Source organism: Cervus elaphus, chromosome 8 (genome assembly GCF_910594005.1).
Source record: "Cervus elaphus chromosome 8, mCerEla1.1, whole genome shotgun sequence".
In the NCBI taxonomy this organism is placed as follows: domain Eukaryota; kingdom Metazoa; phylum Chordata; class Mammalia; order Artiodactyla; family Cervidae; genus Cervus; species Cervus elaphus.
This window is the reverse complement of record NC_057822.1, coordinates 14,446,643-14,469,725: the sequence shown is the minus strand read 5'-3', so window position 1 is coordinate 14,469,725 and position 23,083 is coordinate 14,446,643. Positions and strand designations below refer to the sequence as shown.

General features: G+C 44.2%; 1 protein-coding gene across 1 annotated transcript; it reads right to left on the bottom strand.

The window, feature by feature from the left end:
* Positions 1–315: 315 nt before the first annotated feature.
* On the bottom strand, positions 316–23,083 carry ZBTB8B (zinc finger and BTB domain containing 8B). Its single transcript, XM_043909613.1, has 4 exons — positions 23,008–23,083; positions 15,746–16,770; positions 5,127–5,305; positions 316–1,889 (listed from the first exon to the last, which is right to left on the bottom strand). The coding sequence occupies exons 2-4, from the start codon at positions 16,728–16,730 to the stop codon at positions 1,572–1,574; spliced, it is 1,482 nt and encodes a 493-aa protein (XP_043765548.1). The 5' UTR covers positions 16,731–16,770; positions 23,008–23,083; the 3' UTR covers positions 316–1,571.

Here is a 23,083-nt window from a genome sequence, read left to right as displayed (position 1 = left end):
GAATTCATGGAGCTGCAGCTGTTTCAGGCCACAGTTTGAGCAGCACTGTCCCGGGGTTCCAACTTCTGTTAAGAAGCATGGTCTAAATGCTTTCTGAACCCTTCAATGCTAACATTTATTTGCAAGCAAATTTATATTTTTTTGGTTATCTCTTTTTGTTCAGAGGTAGAAAGTGATATTTTTTACTACCTTTTGAAATATAATTATAGTAAAATTAAAGGAGGGCTTCCCTGGTGGCACAGACGGTAAAGAATCTGCCTATAATGTGGGAGAACCAGGTTCAATCCCTGGGTTGGGAAGATCCCCTGGAAAAGGAAAGGACAACCCACTCCAATATTCTGGTCTGGAGAATCCCATGGACAGAGGAGCCTGGAGGGCTACAGTCCATGGGGTCCAAAAAAATTAAAGGAAGAAAAGGAATTTCTTTTAAAATCCATTTTGGATACTTAAACATAAGGCAAAATTATGGAAGTGCCTGAAATATCTTTAATCCATAATACTTATTGTCCTTTAGCCTTTTAAAGAAATACAGATTCTTTTGTTAGAATAATTGTATGGCTGCAAAGTGAATAAAGAACAGACTGGTTTTAAAACCTGTTCTTCTACTAACCTTCCCTTTCCCTCCAGATGATCTTTTAAAGGTAAACAATTTGGAAATACAACTTGCTTATGTAGGCTTACCCTTTCCCTTCAATTACAGTTCTATTCATAAAGTAAAAGAATGTCAGTGACGGCTGCATTGCCAGGTTACACAGTGGTGGCTCTCAGAAATGGCTGGAAAACGCAGAGGAGCATTTTAAGTTTTGCCCAAATGACTTGCTTTATGCTGGTAAAACAGGTTATTTGTGTGCACACAATCATCAAACACCAAGCCAGACAGGGAAACCACCCAGACCTGGGCTTTCAGGCTCCCTTCCTGGGGCTAGCTTAAAATGTAATTCGATGGGGCAAGTCACAGCGCCATAAGGAGCCTTTCAGCTCATATCCATGCTTGTCTGCACATAAATACCCTCAGCCTCTAAAACTGCAATCTTAGATTTAGAAAGTACCTTTTACAATCATAATGCCAGACAGCCCTGCCTACCTTAAATCAAGCAAGCTTTCTCCTTAATACTTCACCAGAAAGTTAAAGTACAGAATTGATCAGGAGAGGCTTGGCAGAGGTAAGACTGATCTCGAAATTTAGTATACCCTTGCCCACCTTTTCAGAGAAAGAGGATGACGACACAGGAATGCAGAAGACTGAGAAACTACAAAAACCAGTACAGAGGTTTTCTTATCTTCCTCCAAACCAGAGTTTGGATGCACAGCTCTGGAAAAAAAAAAACAGCAAGCCTCAGGGCCAACCTTGATTTACTCAGAAAGTCTTCGGAAGCCAGGGGCACCACTAAAAATTCATTAGCCCTCTGAGTCACAGAATCCAACCTCCACTGTGCAGCCTAACAGAAATGCAAATAATTGGCAGTGAAAAAATGTTCCTCTCAGGGTTCTATGACATTGGACAAAGGGTGGCTTTCACTCACAGAATCAGCAAGAACAAATTCTAAACCCTCTCCTCCACCAAGTTACTGCTACGTAAGCGTCTCTCCACCAGATAAGTTGGGCTGAATTTGGGGTCTGTCGTCAGAATCCTCTCCGGCAGGGTCGTTTTCCTCCCCAGACTCCACGTAGATCGGCCAGTCATTGTCTGTGTCACTCTTTTCTTGGCTCTCGAACGACGCCTCCACCAGGCTGAGGTTGATGGGCATCAATTCGTCATCGTCGTCGTGCGTGTCCGTAACACAGGTGCAACTGTCACACAGCCCGAAGCGCCGCAGCCCCGGCGACAGGTGACTCATGAAGGTTCTTCTGCAGCCCTTGCAGATGATTGGACGGTTGGATCTATGAACCTAAAATCACCAGCACAGTGAATGTCAGAGAAAAGAGAACGAGCCATGGCCTTCGGGGCCCCATGCAATATGGCCGCTGACTGACCCTCCGGCCGCATTTCTCACCACTCTCCCCTTGGCTTTTTCTGACACCATCTCAGCCTCACCAAGATCCTTTCCAGCCCAGGGCCACTGGATGTGCATGGAGCCAGTCCTCCTCCCCATTGCCCCCCTCCCCTCTTACTAAACTCCTTTTGGTTTTTTTTGGCTGTGCCACAGGCTTATAGGATCTTAGATCCCTGACCAGTGATGAAACCTGCACCTTGGCAGTGAAAGCGTGGAGTCCTCACCCCTGGATTGTCAAGGAATTCCCACTAATGCCTTTCATGGAAGTCTTTTCTGATGCTCCAGGCCAGACTAGATCTCCCAGCTATATAGTCTCACCTGTACTTCTCCCTTCACGTCTAACAAATCATTGGTAAAATTTACTAGGTTATAGATTTATAATTTACTAGATTATAGATCTATAGAAATTGATAGATTATAAGCTCCAGGAGGTCGTGGACTAGCTTCACCCATGTTCTCTGTCCTCTGGGTCACATCTGTTACTGTACCCCTAGTGCCTGGCATAGAAGGGCAATCAGTGAACCAATTCAGATTTTAGCCATGGCTTCTTAAGTACTTTGGAATGTTTAGTTATTAAGAAGGCAGATTTGCCGAACAGCCTATTTCCCAAACATGCCAGCGAATGCTTCAGCCTTGACTTTTTTGTTGATAAATGTGTTCTTTACATACGAAAAGAGCTTTGCATACTAGAAAAGAGAACTTGATCTCCTACCCCATGCAACTCCTCATGAAGACAGCAGCCCCAGGGGTCCTCTCTGTATAAGGAACTATCTATCTAAAGTGTGCCCTCTTCAGGAACTCCAGTCAACTAGGGATCTGTGAATGAATGACAGCCTCCCTTATGGAGGCTCTGGATGAAGGATACACACAAGAGGTGAGACAGACAGAGAGGCTGATGCAGGAGAAGGGCCAATAACAATACTTGGGTTGCTAGAGCTGCCCTTACATGTCTTGGCTTCTCATGAGGTTTCCTGAGTCAACCTGAGTGTGTTTGTGACCCTTGCAGCCTGATGGAGACTTTGAATAGTAGACTGGACCTAGTACAGAGTGGAATGGGGATTCCAACCAATGAAACATCTTAAGAGGCACCCAGGGACTGATTTTTGCCAAGATGGATTGGAGATATAACTTGAAGAAAAAAAAAAAGGGCCAAACAAAAACTTAATATCTTGGGATAAGGCCATTGTCAGACAAATGTGCAGGGTCCAACACTCAGGAAAGGCAGTCAGTCACCTTGAATGCATCTAAGTCTAGATTCTATCAAAACTGTAATTCACATATCATAAAATTCACCTGTTTAAACTGTACAATTCAGTGGTTTTTAGTACACTCGTAAGGTTGTACAACTATCACCACCATCTAATTTTAGGACATTTTCATCACTCCATAAAGAAAACCTGTGCCCATTAATGGTCTTGTCTCTCCCATCCCCACAGGCCTCAACCACTAATCTACTCTCTATCTCCATGGGTCTGCCCACTTTGTATATTTCATATAAATGGAATCACATAATAGATGGCCTTTGGTGACTTGCTTCTTTCACAGAGCCTAATGCTTTCAAGGTTATTTCATGTTGTAGTGTGTATCAGGACTTCATCTCATTTTATGGCTAAACAATAGTCCATTATAGGGATATACCACATTTTGTTTATTCATTCATCAGCTGATGAATATTTGGATTGTTTCTACTTTGGGGGCTATTATAATCCTTATTCATAATAAATAATTTGGCTGTTATTCATAATAAATAATAATAATCCTGGCATGAACATCTGTGTGCAAGTTTTTGTGTGAATGCATGTTTTCAGTTCTCTTGGGTATATACCTAGACATAGAATTGCTGGGTCCTAATGGTAACTTTGGGCTTCCCAGGTGGCTCAGATGGTAAAGCTCTACCTGCAATGCAGGAAACCCAGGTTCGATCCCTGGATTGGGAAGATCCCCTGGAGAAGGCAATGGCTACTCACTCCAGTATTCTTGCCTGGAGAATCCCAAGGACAGAAGAGCCTGGCGGGCCACAGTCCATGCAGTCGCAAAGAAGTCAGACACGACTGAGTGACTAATCACAATGGTAACTCTATGCCTAACCTTTGGAGGAAACATTAAACTGTCTTCCACAGTGGCAGCACCATTTTGTGTTCCCATTAGCAGTATATGAGGATTCCAGTTTCTCCACATCCTCACCAGCACTGGGTTATTATAAATTTTTTATTATAGCAATCCCAGTTTGTGTGAAGTGGCACCACTCCCATTTTGTGGGTTGTCTTTTCACATTCTTGAGAGTGTCTTTTGAAATCCAAATCATTTTTATGTTGGCGTTTCCAAAGACTGATTGCCTTGCTCAAGTGTTAGTGGCTCAGCTGTGTCTGACTCTGCAACCCCATGGAATGTAGCCCGCCAGGCTCCTCTGTCCGTGGAATTCTCCAGGCAAGAATGCTGGAGTGGGTAGCCATTCCCTTCTCCAGGGGATCTTCCCAAACCAGGGATCGAACCCAGGTGTCCTGTATTGCAGGCAGGTTCTTTACCATCTGAGCCACCAGGGAAGCCCCCAGTGGCTGCCTTGCTCAAAGATGACCTTAAATGCAATGCCTTTATAAATGGTCTGCTTTTTAGCAGCTGGGGCTCATCCACTTACATGGAAGACAGAATCCTAGGCAGCAGCCAGTGGAAGGGGAGGGCCACTTGGGCGGGGATCCTCTTTGCTGCTCACAAGCAGCCCTATAAATGGTGTTATACCTCTTCCCCACCCCGGGGTGCTAAGGTTGGGTGGGAAACCAATGCTGCAGCTTATCCTTGGCATCATCCTGAAGGGAACAGACCCCCAATCCCCTGTCTAAGCCCCAGTGTTCTCTGCCTTTTGACAACCATTCTCAAACTAGGATCTGAACTTTCTTAACTTTCCTCCTAGGAAAAGTAGCCTGTCACCATATAAGTTTTCACTTTTTCTAAGTGCCACTAACCCAGCTATAATTTAGTAGCAGAAATACATGTTTAAAATTCTCTGACAATACCCCGGCGGACAGAGAAGTGAAAGACAGAGGGGCTTCACCTTTGCATTAAACACATTTCACGAACCGCCCTCCACGCCCCGCCGTTCTCCCCATCCTGAGAGCCGCCATCTGCGACACTTACACTGAGCGCGTGACTCCGCAGATGCTCCTGCCGAGTGAACCTCTTGCCACAGGTCTCACAAGGGTAGGGCCGCTCCCCCGTGTGCGAGCGGATGTGCCGCTTAAGGATGCCCTTCTGTTTGGCGGTGTAGGGGCAGAAAGGACACTTGTGCAGCTTGATGGGCACCACCAGCACGTCACCTGGGGAGCAAATGGTACCATAAGCAGCAGCGGGACTGGCTGCCCTCTGACGGATGGAATCCAGGGCAGAACTCCACCAGCCCAGTTCGAGACGGAGAATCCCAACTCCACCAGCAGCCAACAGCAAGACGCGGTCTGCAGACCCCGACTCTGTTCGGCTCCGGGTCAGCCAGAGAGGGAAACGGGCCACTGATATAAGACTGCAAGGAATGCTGTGAGGCATCAGCTTTCAAACTTCTCTGTGGCTCCGAGTATGTTACAGCCTGAGAACACACGTATCCTCATGTGGACAGCTTGAAACGCTTCCCAAAATAATACTCACTCATAATGTCTAATTCTCCTTGATTTCATTTTAGGAAAACAATGACCGAGACCCTGTTATAGAATGAATTGCATCCCTCCCCACAAATTCCTAACTTAAAGTCATAACCTCCAGGGCCGCTTGTATGTGAAGACAGGGCCTTTAAAAAGGTAATTAAGGTTAAATGAAGTCGTAAGGGTAGCGCTCTTATCTGAAAGGACTGGGCTCCTTATAAGAAGAGGAACAATGCCAGAGGTGGCTTTCTCTCTCTCCTCTTGCACAGAGGACAGGTCACATGAGGACCAGCAAAAAGGTAGTTGTCTGCAAGCCAGGAAGAGAGCTCTCACTAGAAACCAACCATATTGGCAGCTCGATCTTGGACTCTGAGCCTCCAAAACTGTGATATAATAAATTTCTGTTGATAAAACTACTCAGCCTGTGATACTCTGTTTTGGCTGCCTGAGTTGACTAATGCAAACCTCCTGAACTGATATAATGACCCTCAAAAATTTGTGTGTGGGGGGGAAAAACTATTATGATGGATCAGACCTCTAGACCAGGATTCATGCTTTCTTTACAACAGCTCCTGGAATAGCTTTCAGGCATGTGTAGAAGAGGTTTGCTATAAAGCAGCCCCCACAGTGTTTGGAATTTATATTAACTCTGTATATATGAAATCATCATATATCTAAAAATTCATTTAAATTTTTTTTCCTTTTTTTTTTCACCTGTTCATACAGCTGTTAGGGTGACATGATTATCACCCACATGTACAGAGACCAACCCTTTCAAGTTTCCTGAGTTATCCTATTGGCAGTATTCATTGGCAGATAGAGGAGATTCATTTCCTCTATCCATGCCCTTCAGGATTTTACAGAATTTGATCACATCAGATATGTGGAGGCACTAATAACTCAAGTTATAATAACACAATAGCTCAAATTTTCCAGGCACAGAAATTAGGAGTCATGTTCTGGCTCTACCATTACAAGCTGTGTGACCTTGGACATCTTACTTGACTTCTCTGTGCTTCACTTTACTCATCTGTAAAATAGGGATGATAATAATTCCCACCTCACAGGATTGTGGCAAGAATGAAGTGAGGGAATACCTAAAACACAGCACACCTGGCACATAATAAGCTCTCATAAATGTCAGCCATTTTTTTCACATCGTCATCGCCTAGGTGTTTCTTTCCTGATGAAGCTGGCCAGGCTCCTATGGTCTCTCTCATCACAGGAGTAACTCCTTTTCTCTGAGACCTTCTCAAGACACCTACCTGGGCTTTACCTTTCCTGAGGTGCTTCCAAAAGTATGGCAAGCTGAATGTCAAGTGAGTACCCAACATCATTCTATGTAAGGGTGGAGATTATCCTCTTTAGCTTCTAGTTCCCATGTTGATAATGTCTAACATTTTGCATAATCTATAATGAAGGAGATCAAACCAGTCAATCCCAAAGGAAATCAACCCTGAGTACTTATCAGAAGGACTGATGCTGAAGCTGAAGCTCCAATACTTTGGCCACCTGATGTGAAGAGCCGACTCATTGGAGAAGACTCTGATGCTGGGAAAGATTGAGGGAAGGAAGAGAAAGGGGCAACAGAGGATGAGATGGTTGAATGGCATCATCAGCTCAATGGACATGAGTTTCAGCAAACTCTGGGAGATGGTGAAGGACAGGAAAGCCAGGCGTGCTACAGTTTATAGGGTTGCAAAGAGTTGGACATGACTGAGCAACTGAACAACAATAATGACTCCAAAATCTGTCTCCCAGAATAAAAGCAGCAGCTTATGGCTCAGCATTGCATATACATGTTGGATTATTTACTTCTCACTGCCTACCCTGGTGCTGAGATACCAGTTTCCTGCTCACTCCCCTGGCACTGTGGACTCTTCCCAACATTTATCCCCATCAGCCTGACATTGTGCTATCACCTTCTTCCTGATTATCTACAAAAACATTAAGTGAAATGGGTCCACTGTTAGACCTTGGGGGAAAAAAAAAACATTAACTATATCTCCATCAGAAAAGTATGAATGATTGCAACATTTTCCTTCTCTCTCATGATCTGATTCCCCTAGAAGAACAGTTCACTTGAATGCCTATTACACGTGAGGCACTGTGTCAAGATGGATTTTCAAGATACTTGTTTCTTCACCCAAGAAGATAAGTCTAGCAGGAGAGAAAGACAGGTAAACAAATTCATACAATATAATGCAACAAATGCAAAGTTCAAAGTGATGTAGAAATGTAGACAAGGGTGGCGGTGGGATGAATTGGGAGATTGGGACTGACATATATACACTAGTGTGTATAAAATAGATAACTAATGAGAATCAATTGTATAACAGAGAATTCTACTCAACGCCCTGTGCTACTGTGCTTAGTCACTCAGTCACGTCTGACTCTTTGTGACTCAATTCTATAGCCCTCCAGTCTCCTCTGTCCATGGGATTCTCCAGATAAGAATACTGGAGTGGGTTGCCATTCCCTTTTCCAAGGGAGCTTCCCGACCGCGAGATCGAACCTGGGTCTCCTGCATTGCAGGGGGATTCTTTACCATCTCAGCCACCAGCGTAGTTCTATGGTGACCTAAATGGGAAGGAAATCTAAAAAAGAGGGGATATATGTATACCTAGGCTTCCCTGATGGCTCGGTTGATAAAGAATCTGCCTGCAATGCGGGAGACCTGGGTTCGATCCATGGATTGGGAAGATTCCCCTGGAGGAGGGCATGGCAACCCACTCCAGTATTCTTGCCTGGAGCATCCCCAAGGACAGAGGAGCCTGACAGGCTGCAGTCCATGGGGTCGCAAAGAGTCGGACACGACTGAGTAACTAAATACAGCACAGCACATGTGTAAACATATAACTCATTCATTTTTCTGTACAGCAGAAACTAACACAACATTGGAAAACAACTGTACTCGAATAAAAATTTTTAAAAAAGAAGAAAGAAAGATAGTGAAAAGTAATGAATTCTCTCCTGGAGTTCAGTGATGATCTCACAGGACAGGTGACCTTTGAGCAAGGTTTTGAAGGATGAATAGTTCACTGGGAGTTCGAGAAAGAGAAAGAATATCTCAGGCAGGGAAACAGCACAAGTTTAGGCACAGAGGTAAATGAGAATAGGGAATACAAAGCAGGGTGGAGAAGAATGAGGAATGAAGCCAAGGAAAGGGGCAAGAACTTCTTGGGAAGGTCCAAGGTCACATTTATGAATTCACTCAGCAAATTTATCCTGAGCACCTACAATGTGCCAGGCTATGTTCTAGGCCCTGGGGATACAGTATGATCAGAAAAGACAAAAATCCCTGCCTCTGTGACACTAGCATGTTAATGAACTCAGACTTTATCCTTTAAGCAGGTAGGGTTTTAAGCAAGGAAGGTACAAGGTGATATGACTTTTAAAGGATTCCTCTGGGGATAATACAGGGGAAGGATTTAAGAGAGGCAAGATTAAAGGCAGGAAGTCCAGGTGGGAGGGGATGAGAGATGACATAGAATTAAAGCCGTGACTGTGGAAGTGGAGAGGAGAGAGGATAGAGAAATAAAATTCACAGCACATGATGACCTCAGTGGAGAGGACAGAGCAGAGGAAAGAGAAGATTCTAAATGACACTGATTCTAGGTTAGCGGATGTAATAGGTGATGGTGAAATAAACCAAGGCAGGGAACACAGGAGGAAAAGCAGGTGCAGGATGAATGAGGCCAGTCGGGATTTTATCAGGTTTGAGGCAGGCTCAGTGCATCCATCAGGGAATACTTGGGTTAGACAGATCAATCTGGAGCTTGGGGAAAGAAGTGAAGAATATAGTTGTGAGTCCTCAGTAGACTGAAGCGTTGATTTAACTGAGGCCTGGCTCTCCCCTAAGCACCCTGATTCCGTTAACCCATGGCCTTGACACCCTGGATCAAGGGAGGGTGGGTCTTCCTTGGGCTTCACTGTCATCTCCAGAGCAAAAACCTAAGATGTTTTGAAGGTCATCCCATCAGATGATACCAATGCTCATCCTTGTTACAGTCATCTAGGAGGCCCCAGCTCATCTCGCTCCTTGGAGACTTGATCACATTGCCTTCAGACTCGACTCCTGGAAAAATTCTTGGTGTGAATACCAAAAATGACCCTTCCAATGCCCTGGCCTCTCTGTTCCTGGATGTCCTTTCTTCCAGAGACCTTGTCCTCCAATCTGCCTCAGCCACCCAATCCTAGATGAACAGCTCTCAACTTTGCCTGCATACTAAAATACAGCTTAAAATGAAAAACAATACTAATGCCCAATCTCCATCCCAAGCTAATGGGCGAGGTGGGACCCAAGCATCACATTTTTTAAATGTTTTTTTATGTGGTAAAGGTCACATAATATAAAACAGACTATTTTAACCATATTTAACTGTACAGCTCAGTAGCACTAAGTACATTAGCATCGTTCTGTAACTCTCACCATCATCCATCTCCCGAATTTTTCTCCTACCTAAGCTGAAACTTGGGTTTCCCTGGTGGCTCAGAGAGTAAAGAATCTGCCTGCAATGCAGGAGACCTTAACCTCACATCCCCTTCCAGCCATGGAAGCATGTCTTTGTTCCCTTCAAAGTAAATTTCTTGAAGAAGTACTATACCATCTTCACATCTACATTTGAGGTTTTTGTTGTTTTATTTTTGGGCTCTCTGGGCTTAGTGCTTTATTCTAATATTCCAATAATCACCATAATCACCATTTTATGTGATTATTTTTATCAAAGTATAGTTTATTTACAATATTATGTACATTTCAGGTGTATAGCATAGTGATTCAGTATTTTTACAATTTATGCTCCCTTACAAGAAAACGATTACAATTCACTGTGCTATACAATATATCTTTGTTGCTTATCTATTTTAATTTTTCTTTAAGTTTTAGGCATCCTATTTGATGTTGCCCCTCCCATTTTTTAAGTCTTTACTGAATTTGTTACAATATTGATTCTGTCTCATGTTTTGATTTTTTTTGGTCCTAAGGCAAGTGGGATCTTAGCGCCCTGCTCAGGGATCAAACCGGCACCCCTTGCACTGGAAGGGGAAATCTTAACCACTGGAGTGGCAGGGGAGTCTCTGTGTCCTCGTTTAAGCCTACGCCATTTGGTCTTCTGCCCACCACTTCATTCATACTGCTCACCCATGACGTCTCCATTATTAAACCCAATGATCAGTTCTCAATCTGCCTACACATAGTACTAGACGTTGTTGATTTCTCCTTTATCTTGAAACAGTTTCTCTCTTGACATTCATCACTCTTTCTTCCTTCCTCCTTGGTTGTGTCATGCAGCACGTGGGATCTTACTTTCCCCACCAGGGATCAAACCTGCACCCTCCGCATTGGAAGCACAGAGTCTTAACCACTGGACCACCAGGGAAGTAGAACAACACTCTTTCTTGATTCTCTGCTACCTCACGGACTGCCCCTTCTCAGTTTCCTTCACTGGCTCCCTTATTTTCCTGACCTCTCAATGTTGGAGCGTCCCAGGGCTCAGTCCTTAGCTCTCTTATCTTCTCCTTCTAGATCTATGGAATATACAGGATTTAAATTGCACGGACCCAACAATGACCCCTAGATTTATATCTCAGCTCTGACTTATAGATGTAATCGCTTACTGCGCATCTTCACTGGGATATCCAACAGGCACCACAAACATAACATTTAAATCAATCGCTCAAGGTAAAAACATTAAGGCCATCTTTAATGCTTCTTTTTCTCATAACACTCATATAGCCATTAGAAACTGGTCAGCTCTATCTTTCAGAGTCAGCACAGTCCTAACCCAATCACCTCTCGCCTGTCTACTGCTACCAAACCATTCAAGGAGGGTGGGGTGGGAGAGAGGCAAGAGGGAGGGGCTATGTATATACCAATAGCTGATTCACTTTGTTGTGCAGCAGAAACACAACCGTGTAAAGCAATTAGACCCCAACAATAAAATAAAATTTTAAAAAATAGAAAAAGGGGACTTCCCAAGTGGTCCAGAGATTAACACTGTGCTCTCAACGCAAGGGGTCCAGGTTCAATCCCTGGTCAGGGACCTAGAACCGCATGCCATAACTGAGAGTTCATGTGCTGTAACTAAGAGTTTACATGCCATAACTAAGACCTGGTGCAGCCAAATAAATAAATAAGACGAAATAAATAAAATGTTTAAAAAAAAATAGAAAAAGAAGAAAGCATACACGCCTCACCTGAGTTATTGCAGTCACCTCCTAAGTGGTCCTCCTACTCCCACATCCTTCGCTATAGTCTATGCTCCCTGTGGCCTATGCTCCCCTGTAGCCTATAGGAAAGCAAGAGTGGAAGCAAGAGGCCCACTTAGAAGGTAAATGCACACAGTACTCAGAAGGATCCTTTTAATATATGTCATCTCAAGTCACTCTCTGCTGAGCAATACTCAAAGACCTTCTCATCACCTTCAAGGGCCTACCTGATCCACCCTTATTCAACCTCTCTGACCTTATCCCCAACACTCTCTGCCTTGGTCACTCCACTCCAGCCACACCAACATCCTGGCTGTTCCTTTTGTTCACTTGCCAAATGTGATCCTACACCTGGGCCTTTGCACATGCTCTTCTCTCTGCCTGGAATGTTCCCCCTGATATCTCTGCAGTTTGCTCTCTTACTCACTTCAGGTCTTTGCTTAAAGGCAACCTGTTAGCAAGTCCTGGTCAACAGTAAATAAAACAGCATCCCTTCACTCTCAATCAACTATGTCCCTGCTTTAGTCCTTCTTCCTATTATACAGGTACTTCTGTGTTTACCGTCTGGCTCACAACGCTAGAATTCAGCTCCATGAGGACAAGGACTGTCTTTTGTTCACTGTTATAAACAGTGCCTAGCATACAGGAAGTGCTCAATAAATATCTGTTAAATGAATAAATGAACAGGAATGATAAGATGTTAAAGAAGCAAGGCCATGATGGAATTCTGGACATACTGACTTTAAACAATCCCATGATGAGGCTGCAAAGAAATGGACAAAGGTAACAGTGATGGGTACTCAAGGTGTCAGAAGCCACAGGAAGAAAGAATTTCAAGAAGGAAAGATCAGAGTTAACTACTGAGAGTGGTCAGAAAGATAACATCTGAAAACTACTCACTGGATCAGCTCTGGAAACGTACAGCTGACCTCATGAAGCAGGTGGGGTGTGGGGTGGGGGTCTTTACTCACAGTGGGCTGAGAAAAGAATGGGAGGTAAAACAGTAGAAGTGGCCAATATAGATGGACTTTTCAGGAAACAACAGGAGATAGTGAGGCTGGCGTTGGGAGGTCCAGGGGAGAAGAGATTATAGGAGGACCATGTGCTTTGAGAGTGTCTGCTAGTGTCAGAGATGAGTGAATACACAAGTGCTATAACTGCCTCCTCACCATCTCCCTGCCCTGGTCTCCCATTTCTTCACTACCTTATGCTGAGGCCAAATTAATCTTTCCTGTCCACTCCCAAGCTCAGAAACTACCAAAAATTCCCCTGCCTATAGATAGAAACTTGCCTCTTACCATTTAAGGCTTTCCATGATTGACTAAAATTTCTCCCTGTTTTCTCTTCTTACCCTCAAATGCCACTTTAAAAAAAATTGAAATATAGTTGATTTGCCATATTGTGTTAGTTTCAGGTATATAGCAAGGTGATTGTTAAACATATACATATTATTTTCCAGATTCTTTTGCATTATACTAATATGTTACAGCAAGATAAAGAATATAGTTCCCTATGCTATACAATAAGTCACTACTTATAGATTTTATATACAGTAGTGAGTACTCAGATGCCACTTTCATAATGCCTCTCTAACCTAACAGGTGGAAGCCAGTTCTGCTTCTGGACTGCTGTGAAATTCACACCTCCATCTGTCTTCCAGCCCTAGTACCTTTGTACCACATGGTGCCACTTTCACACAGTTTAGCTTCTATAAGAAGCCATCAATTTTTTGAGTGCTGGAGCCATATCTGACTTATCTTTGTATCTTCACAAGGAAGGTGCTCAAGTATTTGAGGAAATATATGAAAAAACAAACAAATCAGTCCTACTCTGTCCCTTGGCACTTGGAGTAAATGTACCCTGGAGCCATGCAAATGGAATCAAAACCTGGCAGACATCAGGCACGGCAAGAAGCCAGGAGACTGTCTTGCCACAGGATGAGTTGGAAAGCTGACGTTATAGATGGACAGATGGATTTGAATGAAGGTGGCGTAGACCTGAATTTCTATTTCTTGATACTTGTGATACAGGCAGAGGGGTTGAGAGATAAAATCAGTGCACTGAAATTTTCTAACCATCTGTGCTGCCTTCACAGTTTGTTTCACAAGTGAAATGAAGCCAGCCTGGGTTTGGGTTGCTATCAAAGAGCATTAGTGGTGACATGTGCCAGTTCTATATTCTTAAGGAACTCACCAAACCCTCTGGGTCTCAGTTTCTCCATACTTCCTCCACCTAATTTACATGGCACTACAAGGGGCTGATGGATGCAAAAGGGGAACATAGACTGTGAAGTGCTACTCTTACACAGAAAATAGGTTTGGGAAGTCCCGGGTGCTCCAATAGTTAAGAATCTGCCCGCCAATGCAGGGGACACCCAGTCCATCCCTGGTCTGGGAAGATTCCACATGCTGCAGGGCAATTAAACTACCGCATGCTGAATCTACTGAGCCTGCATGGCATGCTGCAACTACTGAAGTCCTCATGCCTGAAGCCTGTGCTCCGCAACAAGAGAAGCCACCGCAATGAGGAGCCCTTGCACCACAGTGAAGAGTAGCCCCTGCTCCCGCACCTAGAGAAACCCCACGTGCAGCAATGAAGACCTAGTGCAGCCAAAAATTAATTAAGTTTTTACAAAGAAACTAGATTTCAACAAGTTCCCATAGGGTAATCACTAAAAACAACCACTAATGTTTACATGCTAGTTAAGCCAGTGTCTCTGATGACCAGAAACCATATTTTCAAGTTTTTCAAGTCTAGATTAGGTCAGACATACAGAGCATTCTTGATTTTTAAAAAAAAAAAAAATGAAATTTTGAGGCAGGGATGAAGTAATTTTTCATTAAAAAAAAAGTTAAAATGAAAAAAAAAAGAAATTTAAAAGTCTCCAGACAGACTCAGTTTTCCTGGGTTTCTCCTGTGTGGTGGTGTTTAGTCACTAAGTCATGTCCAACTCTTTCACGACCCCATGTGTACGTGTTATTTTTTTTTAAAGTCTCGAAATAGTCATTTAGTAATGAATAAGAGCAGATCACCTCCCCTTATTTAGTCAACTTTCACTGCACAGTACTGAAGGGTGAATTAGAAATGTGACTCATTAATTTCTTGGCTTGAAAAGAAGCCAAGGGTACTTTCATCAGTAAGGAGACAGCCATGTCTATTTCTATCTCCAACAAGACAGTTTACAACACAATTACCTCATCTGTAAGAAGAGTTAACCATATTATCCCATCTCTCAGAATTGTTTCGGCAAAAAACTAAGTTCTCTTAAAACACAAAATCCTACCAAAGGATACAAGAAATTTACCTACATGAAGCCCAATTCAACTCTCAAATATTCTCCAGGACATCACACTATCAGCCACGACATGTCAACTGAATACATCAGCCAGGCACCATGGTTGACACAAAGAAGGATAAATTTCCTACCTGTACAGAACATGTTCTCATATGTGAGAAAAAAAGTTCTGAAAACCTTTTCATTTGGTCCTCAACTCTGTAAGAAGGCAAGGTGGGAGTGATTATATCCTGAAAAAAAAAAAGGGGGTTCAAAGAAATTTCATGAATTTACCCAAAGTCCCCCTTGTGGTTAGCAGAAGAGAGTGGGTTCTTTCCATGTGTCCAAACTGCATTCAACACACTTATACTCTAGTTGTAGAGGTTAAAAATAAATAAATAAATACATACATACATGAAGAGGCAATGCCCTGGACACAGCAGGTGCTCAATTAATGCTACTGGCAGTGGTGGCAGCGATAATGTGGAGATAACGGTGGAGATGGTGATGATAGGGATGCTATGGTGGTGATGACGATGGTAGTGACAATGACAATGATGGCAGACGGTGGTGGGAGACCAGAAGGCACACAAGCGTGTGCGAAATGAGCTGCAGAGACGATGGAGGCTCATGGAGCTCACCTGAGTCCTCTCCATACCAGTCAGTCTGCACATCCATCATGGAACTCATGGCTGCTACTCCTGCACCATCTGGTCTTCCCTCCAAACTCCGAGAAAAGTGATGGTCCACATCCTCTTTGCTCTGGACGGCACTGTTGCACAGGAGTGCCTCCAGGAACTGCTTAACATGGTAGTTATTGTAAGCCAAGTCGATAGCCTGGCCGCTGGGCAAACCCTCCTCCCGGTGGGCCAGGCTCAGTGGGGTGGCAGGAGGCTGCAGCTGTCCATCCATCTCCACCTCCACCTCCGCAGCACCCAACTCCGCCTTGGGCTCCATCTGTTCCGGCCGAGAGGAGCGGTCACTGTCGGCCCAGCCACTGCCCTGGCTGCCTTTCCCCACCAGTTCCAGAGGGCAGCAGCCTCTGCAATCACCACTGGGGGGCTCTCTTTGTCTGTCCACACTCTCCTCCCCCTCGGCTGGAGAGACCAAGCTCTTGGTCTCACCGATGGTCCCTTTCCTGGGGCTTCCACTGTCCACCTGATGAGCCGCGGCGGCCGCTGCGGCTGCTGCCGCGGCTGCTGCCGCTGCGGCCACTGCGGCCGCCACCGCAGCCTCCTTCTCCATCTTTCTGCAGATGTCAAGGGAGGATCTGATGTATGTCTTGCAGAAGTTCACCACGTCGTTCATCTGCAGGTAGCTGGCAGCCGACATAACTTCAATCACGTTCTCCCCACACAAATCCAACTTCCCAGAATAGAGGAAGTCTAAGATGGTGGAGAAGGCGTCGGAGGTGACGATGTCCAGGGAGGCGGTGCTGTGCCGCCCGCTGTCCTGGATGTAGTGAACCAGCAGGGCACGGAAGTAGCCGCTGTTGGCAAACAAGATGTTCCTGTGGGCCTTGAAGATCCGCCCTTCCACGATGATGCTGCAGTCGCAGAAGAAGTCCCTCTGCCGCTGTTCATTCAGCTCCCCCAGGAGCTTGGCATAATAGGATTGCATCTCCATTTCTCCACCAGCTGCTGCTGCTCAAGAGGAGCCTGGATCTCTGCCAAGATTTTGTTGTTGTTGTTGTTTTCAGTTCACAAATGCCAACCTTACAAATAAGATGTTCTTTTTTGTTTTTTTTTAAAATTCTTCCCCAAAACCCAGTTAAGTAATATCTTTATAATATGGGCTAACAAAAATAAAAGATTGTCTAACTGGGTTAACTAATGAGAAACAGTAAAAGTAACTATAGCTAACTGTATGTGGGTGCAGTACTTAGTATTTTACATAGATTCTTTCTGTGAGCTTTTATAACAACCCTATTAGTAAGGACTAATATTATACTTACGATATTGTACTTTGAAGGCTCAGAGGATAGGAGATGATCCAGCTGCAACAGAGCCAGGACTCAAAACCTCCAGAGTTCATGCTCTTATAAATGACATTTGACTTTTCTTTAAGGCTCAAAATATAAATAATACCTGATCTAAGAATTACGGTCTCCATTCAGTCTCCAGTGTCCCAATACAGAACTTAGGGACTGGCACGTCTAGTCTCAGCTCACACTCATTACCATAAGTTTGTGGGAACACTTGGTGGATGCTTGGGCTAGCCAGAATGCATTCTCCAGTCTTATGGTTTTATTGTCCTTTTTGGCTTTGATGGAATCATCCTTGCCCCATCCACAGCCAATGTGCTTTGCATAAAGCTAGCACCATGCCCAAGCTCCAGATGTGTAAGCTGTAACATAGGCTAAACCCATCAACACAACTTACCCTCTGACCACAGTGATTGGCTCAGAGATGGCCATGTGACTAGGTCAGAGCCAATGAAAAGCAATGAAACATTTGCTGGGGGATCCAAAAAAAGAATGGCTCTTTGCTCTGTGGGCATGTGGGATATGAGGGATGCTGCTGCCACACCACAAGGGAAACCAGCCTAACACAGATGACAGCCCAGTTCAAACAGGAGCAACAGATGGAGGCCAGGGACACCATCTGAGCCCCAGCTCATGCTGTGCCAGAAGCCATTAAGTCCCTTTTTGCTTTGGTTGAATTTTCTCAGTGCAACTGAGATATTCCTAATTGATTGACTCCACAACCCTTCATTCTCTCCTCTGTATTTTTTATGTCCCAGTGCTTCTCTGTCACTGGACTATAAGCCCTTAGAAGGCATGAGCCATGTCTTATTTCATTTGATTTCCCATAAAGCACCTGGCAGGGCTTCCCTGGTGGCTCAGATGATAAAGAATCTGCCTATAAAAAAAAAAGAATCTGCCTATAATGCGGGAGAACCAGGTTCCATCCCTGGGTCAGGAAGATCCCCTGGAGAAGGGAATGGCTACCCACTCTAGTATTCTTGCTAGTATTCTTGGAGGATTTCATGGACAGAGGAGCCTGGCAGGTGACAGTCCATGGGATCACAAAGAGTCAGACTCGACAGAGAGACTAACACTTTCACAGCATTTGGCAGTGCTTTGGACAAAGTAGGTTAGCTGAATACAAAAGAATACTCCTCTCTTACCTGCCAAGTAGAACGAGTATGTAACAAATACAATTGTTAATTGCTCACCCGTGTCTGACTCTTCTGACCCCATGGACAGAGGAGCCCACCAGGCAAGAATACTGGAGTGGGTAGCCATTCCCTTCTCCAGGGATCTTCCTGACTCAGGGATTGAACCCAGGTCTCCTACATTGCAGGCAGATTCTTTACCATCTGAGCCACCAGGGAAGTCCCCAGGACAAATATAAAGCATAAATCAAGTTTAAAATCCTTCTGCAAGTGAGGAAGACAGAAGCTGACCTCCCCTGAGCTCGCCTCTCTATCTTTTCCCATCACACAAACCACGGAACCATCGATCAATTTACCCCTTTTATTTACTGACCCATTGAGCTCAGAGAAGTTCCTATATCTTCTTCTTCTATTGGAATCCCAAAAGGCCTAGTGAAAGCTGCCAACCACAGCTAATAACTCTTCAGCACTCTTCTTTTCTACAAGTGGAACACAACATTTACCCCACCCACGAGAAATGAGGAACCTCTACCCACAGAGTCTTTCCACTGCCAAGGGATCTCTCAAGGCCTGTGTGTTAACCTAACAGACTGTACTCATAAAAGACCAACAACAGCCTCATTAAATGGCAGTTTACACCTACTTTCTACACGTTTATAAGTGAACATTAAGTTTAGAAACTAAAAAGAAGTAAAGGAGCCTCTGTAAGTAAACTGACAAATTTAAAAGTGAGAATTGACAGCTAGGAAAAGGTAAAAAAAAGTTATCAAAAACAGACCCAGGAATTTTTTCAAAATATCAGCCTGAGGCCACTTAGCTAAGGGTATTAAATGCTCCTACATATTCCAAATGGCCTAAGGACATCACTAAATTATACCCCAGGGCTATGATGGATGGGCCTAAGTCATCAAGATGATTCTTTTTATATTCATCTTAAACTCCAGGAGGTTATAATTTTGGGAATGTTTTTTCATCCAAAGTAGTTAAAATTAACATTTTGATTCAGAAAGGAAGAGAACTGTCTGATATTCAAAAAACTCTTCTCCTTCCGAATAAATCAACCCTGAAAGTTTTCACAAGATTAAGAGTTCCTGGTCATTCTTACCTCTTCTAAATTTTCCAGCCAAACCTTCCTCCTTTTGGCAATCATATTAAGGGGAAAACAAGATACAGGAGAATGCTACATTTAAATATCAAATTCTGTTCTTCCTCAGAACTGAAAGAAAACCGATCAGACTAGTAAAAAAATTTTCAAAGTAATAATATCCACTGTTGATAGAAATATCATTGGGAACACCATTTTAGAGGGGAATTTGCCAATATTTATCAAAATTTAAAATGTACACATCTTTTGGATTTTCCTGGTGGTCCAGTGGGTTAAGATTGCACTTCCACTGCAGGGAGCGCAGGTTCAATCCCTGGTCAGGAAACGAAGATCCCTGAATGAGGTATGGTGTGGCGCCCCCTATAAAAATTACACATCTTTTGCTCCCAAATTCTGTATGTTCATATAAAAAACTCATCAAGATAGATTAAGGAAAAACATAAGATGCAAAACAAAATGTACAGTATTATCCCATCTATGTATATGCTTTTGTTAGTATATGTAAGAATTTTTTTCTGGAAGGTTATATGAGCAAGAGTTAACAGCAGATAAACAAGAGTTAATAGCAGATAACCTCAACAGTACATGAACTGAGAACTTTCAGATGTTCAAGCTGGATTTAGAAAAGGCAGAGGAACCAGAGATCAAATTGCCAGCATCTGCTGGATCACAGAAAAAGCAAGAGAGTTCCAGAAAAACATCTACTTCTGCTTCATTGACCATGCCAAAGCCTTTGACTGTGTGGATCATAACAAACTGTGGAAAATTCTTAAAGAGATGGGAATACCAGACCACCTTACCTGCCTCCTGAGAAATCTGTATGCAGGTCAAGAAGCAACAGTTAGAACTGGACATGGAACAGACTGGTTCCAAATCGGGAAAGGAGTATGTCAAGGCTGCATGTTGTCACCTTGCTTATTTAACTTACTTGCAAAGTACATTATGTGAAATGCCAGGCTGGATGAAGCCCAAGCTGGAATCAAGATTTCCAGGAGAAATATCAATAACCTTAGATATGCAGATGATACCACCCTTATGGCAAAAAGAGAAAAGGAACTAAAGACCCTTTTGATGAAAGTGAAAGAGGAGAGTGAAAAAGCTGGTTTAAAACTCAACATTCAAAAAACAAAGATCATGGCATCCAGTCCCATCACTTCATGGCAAATAGATGGGGAAACAATGGAAACAGTGACAGACTTTATTTTCTTGGGCTCCAAAATCATTGCAGATGTTTACTGCAGCCATGAAATTAAAAGACTATGACAAACCTAGACAGCATATAAAAAAGCAGAGACATTACTTTGCCAACAAATGTTCATATATAGTCAAAGCTATGGTTTTTTCCAGTAGTCATGTATAGATGTGAGAGTTGGACCATAAAGAAGGCCGAACACCAAAGAATTGATGCTTTTGAACTGTGGTGTTGGAGAAGACTCTTGAGAGTCCCTTGGACTGCAAGGAGATCCAACCAGTCCATCCTAAAGGAAATCAGTCCTGAATATTCATTGGAAAGACTGATGCTGAAGCTGAAGCTCCAATACTTTGGCCACTTGATGCAAAGAACTGACTCCTTGGAAAAGACCCTGATGCTGGGAAAGACTGAAGGTGGGAGGAGAAGGGGACGACAGAAGATGAGATGGTTGGATGGCATCACCGACTTGATAGACATGAGTTTGAGTAATCCCTGGAAGTTCGTGATGGACAGGGAGGCCTGGCGTGCTGCAGTTCGTGGGGTCACAAAGAGTCAGACACAACTGAGCAACTGAACTGAACTGAACTAAACCTTGAGAAGAGGGACTAGAGATAGGAGGTTTTTGGAACGACTTTCATTTTTCATTTATAAGCTTTCCATACTGTTAGGATCTTTTACTGTATGCATATATTGCTTTTTTTTACCCCCCTCTTTCCTTTTTAGCAAAGAAGAAAAAGGAGGAGGGACAGAGGGATAAGGAATTGGTAAATAAGGGAGATTATTAAATAGGCCCAATTCTTCTTTAAGAAGTATTCATTTATTTATCTGGCTGAGCCAGGTGTTATCTATCCCTGACTAGGGATAGAACCCGAGTCTGCTGTATTGGGAGTATGGAGTCTTAGCCCCTGGACCACCAGGGAAGTCCCAGGCCCAATACTTGTTAACTTGTAGAATGGTCTTATCTACAGAGCCCCTCTCCCAGGCACTTGTATTTTTCACTAGAAGATGCGCCTTTCTAGCAATAACACTCAAAACCTATTTCCTTTGGCTTTCTGTCTGCAAATATTCTAGATTCTACTAGATCATGGAAATACTCCCTTGACTTTGCAAAAATCTATCCACGTATTTTCTTCAAACCTTTCTCCAACTGCATTTGGCATACAACGTGGAAATGTTTATTCACATCAATTCCACTTGCCTTCGGTGCTCTGCATCCCTGGCACAAACCAAGGATCACCACTTCTCCTAGAAAAGAAGCTTGTAGGGTACACGGCTTCCAGAAGCACATTTATCCACACTCTGGCAGGGACCCTCCCAACCTTCCCATGGTTCCAATTCAATTCAACAGTTACTGGCTACAAGCAATGCCTGACACAAGGAAGAGGCCAAGAATAGAAAAGTAAACCCAGAACATCTCATGTCTTCCAGGAGAGGGCAGATGCCAACACTAGTGTCAGCAACAAACTCCCACATTCCTCTGAGAGAATGTCTTTATTCCAGCGTCAAAAGCAGCTTTGAAATCCACCCACTCTTTCTGACAACACTCCTGCAGTTTCACCAACCGGAGAATAATGAAAATCTGCTCCTCAATCGTTAGCATTTACTGAGAACTACTTCTCATGAAGCACTGTAAAAAGTATTAATACTTTACAAGCATAAACTAATGTTAACCTCCCAAGAACCCAGTGCAATAGATAAAATCATTACTTCCTCTTTTTCAGAGGAGGAAACTGAGGTTCAAGTTTACATATAACACGCTCAGGCTAGGACTGGCACCGAGCTTGGTTCGAATCTAGAGCTGACATCCTTACCCACTTATGCCAACCTGACTTCCCTAACTAACCCTCCTGGAAACCGTGAGAAAGGCTGGGGAAGTCATTCATTCCTTTCCCAAACGCACGGAGTGGAGGGAAACGACTCAGAAGAAGAGTTTCCACTTTCACAGAAAGTATTTCTGGGTCAACTGCATCTTTGATTCAACTGCTAAATTGATCACAAGTCAAGAGGATCCTCCCCCGCCCGGAGGCAGACAACCCTGCAGAAATCACCAGAATCCGTTACTGGATAGTCTTTGGGTCCCGAAGGTGAGAACCGAGGCCTTGCCCCTCCCATGGTCTCTCCCGAACAAAGTGACCGTCACTGCCAACTGACCCAGTCTGGCCGAACCCTTGCGCCCTGGGACCGTCAGAATCTGCGTGCGCCCATACCACCCGCGGGACGACTCCGGGCATAGGGGGCAACCCAGTGTCTGGGAGGAGCGGGGAAACGGCCGCCGCACGGCCCTCCCCACGCTGGAGGGGAGCGAGAGGGTCCGTCACTGAGTGCGGCTTCGCCCGGCTGGGGTCCGGGGATCAGCCAGGGCCGGGCGGTCCGAGAGAGGCCGACCGACGCGGAACGTCCCTGTCCGTTGCCCATCCCGCCCCCACGGCGCCCCGAATCCTCCCCAAGCCAACGAAAGCCGCAGCGTGAAGCCGCTTCTCTGCTCTCACCTTCCAGCTAGTTCCTTCCAGACGCGCCGCCGCCGAGCTACGCGCACAGACACGCCCCCCTTTCATTCACCTGTCG

Excerpts from the sequence above, each read along its gene's own strand:
- ZBTB8B (XM_043909613.1), bottom strand. The coding sequence starts at position 16,730 with ATGGAGATGCAATCCTATTATGCCAAGCTCCTGGGGGAGCTGAATGAA. Across the intron at positions 5,306-15,745 it reads CTGGTATGGAGAGGACTCAG|GTGACGTGCTGGTGGTGCCC; the intron begins GTGAGCTCCATG and ends TTTGCTCCCCAG. Across the intron at positions 1,890-5,126 it reads TGCGGAGTCACGCGCTCAGT|GTTCATAGATCCAACCGTCC; the intron begins GTAAGTGTCGCA and ends TGGTGATTTTAG.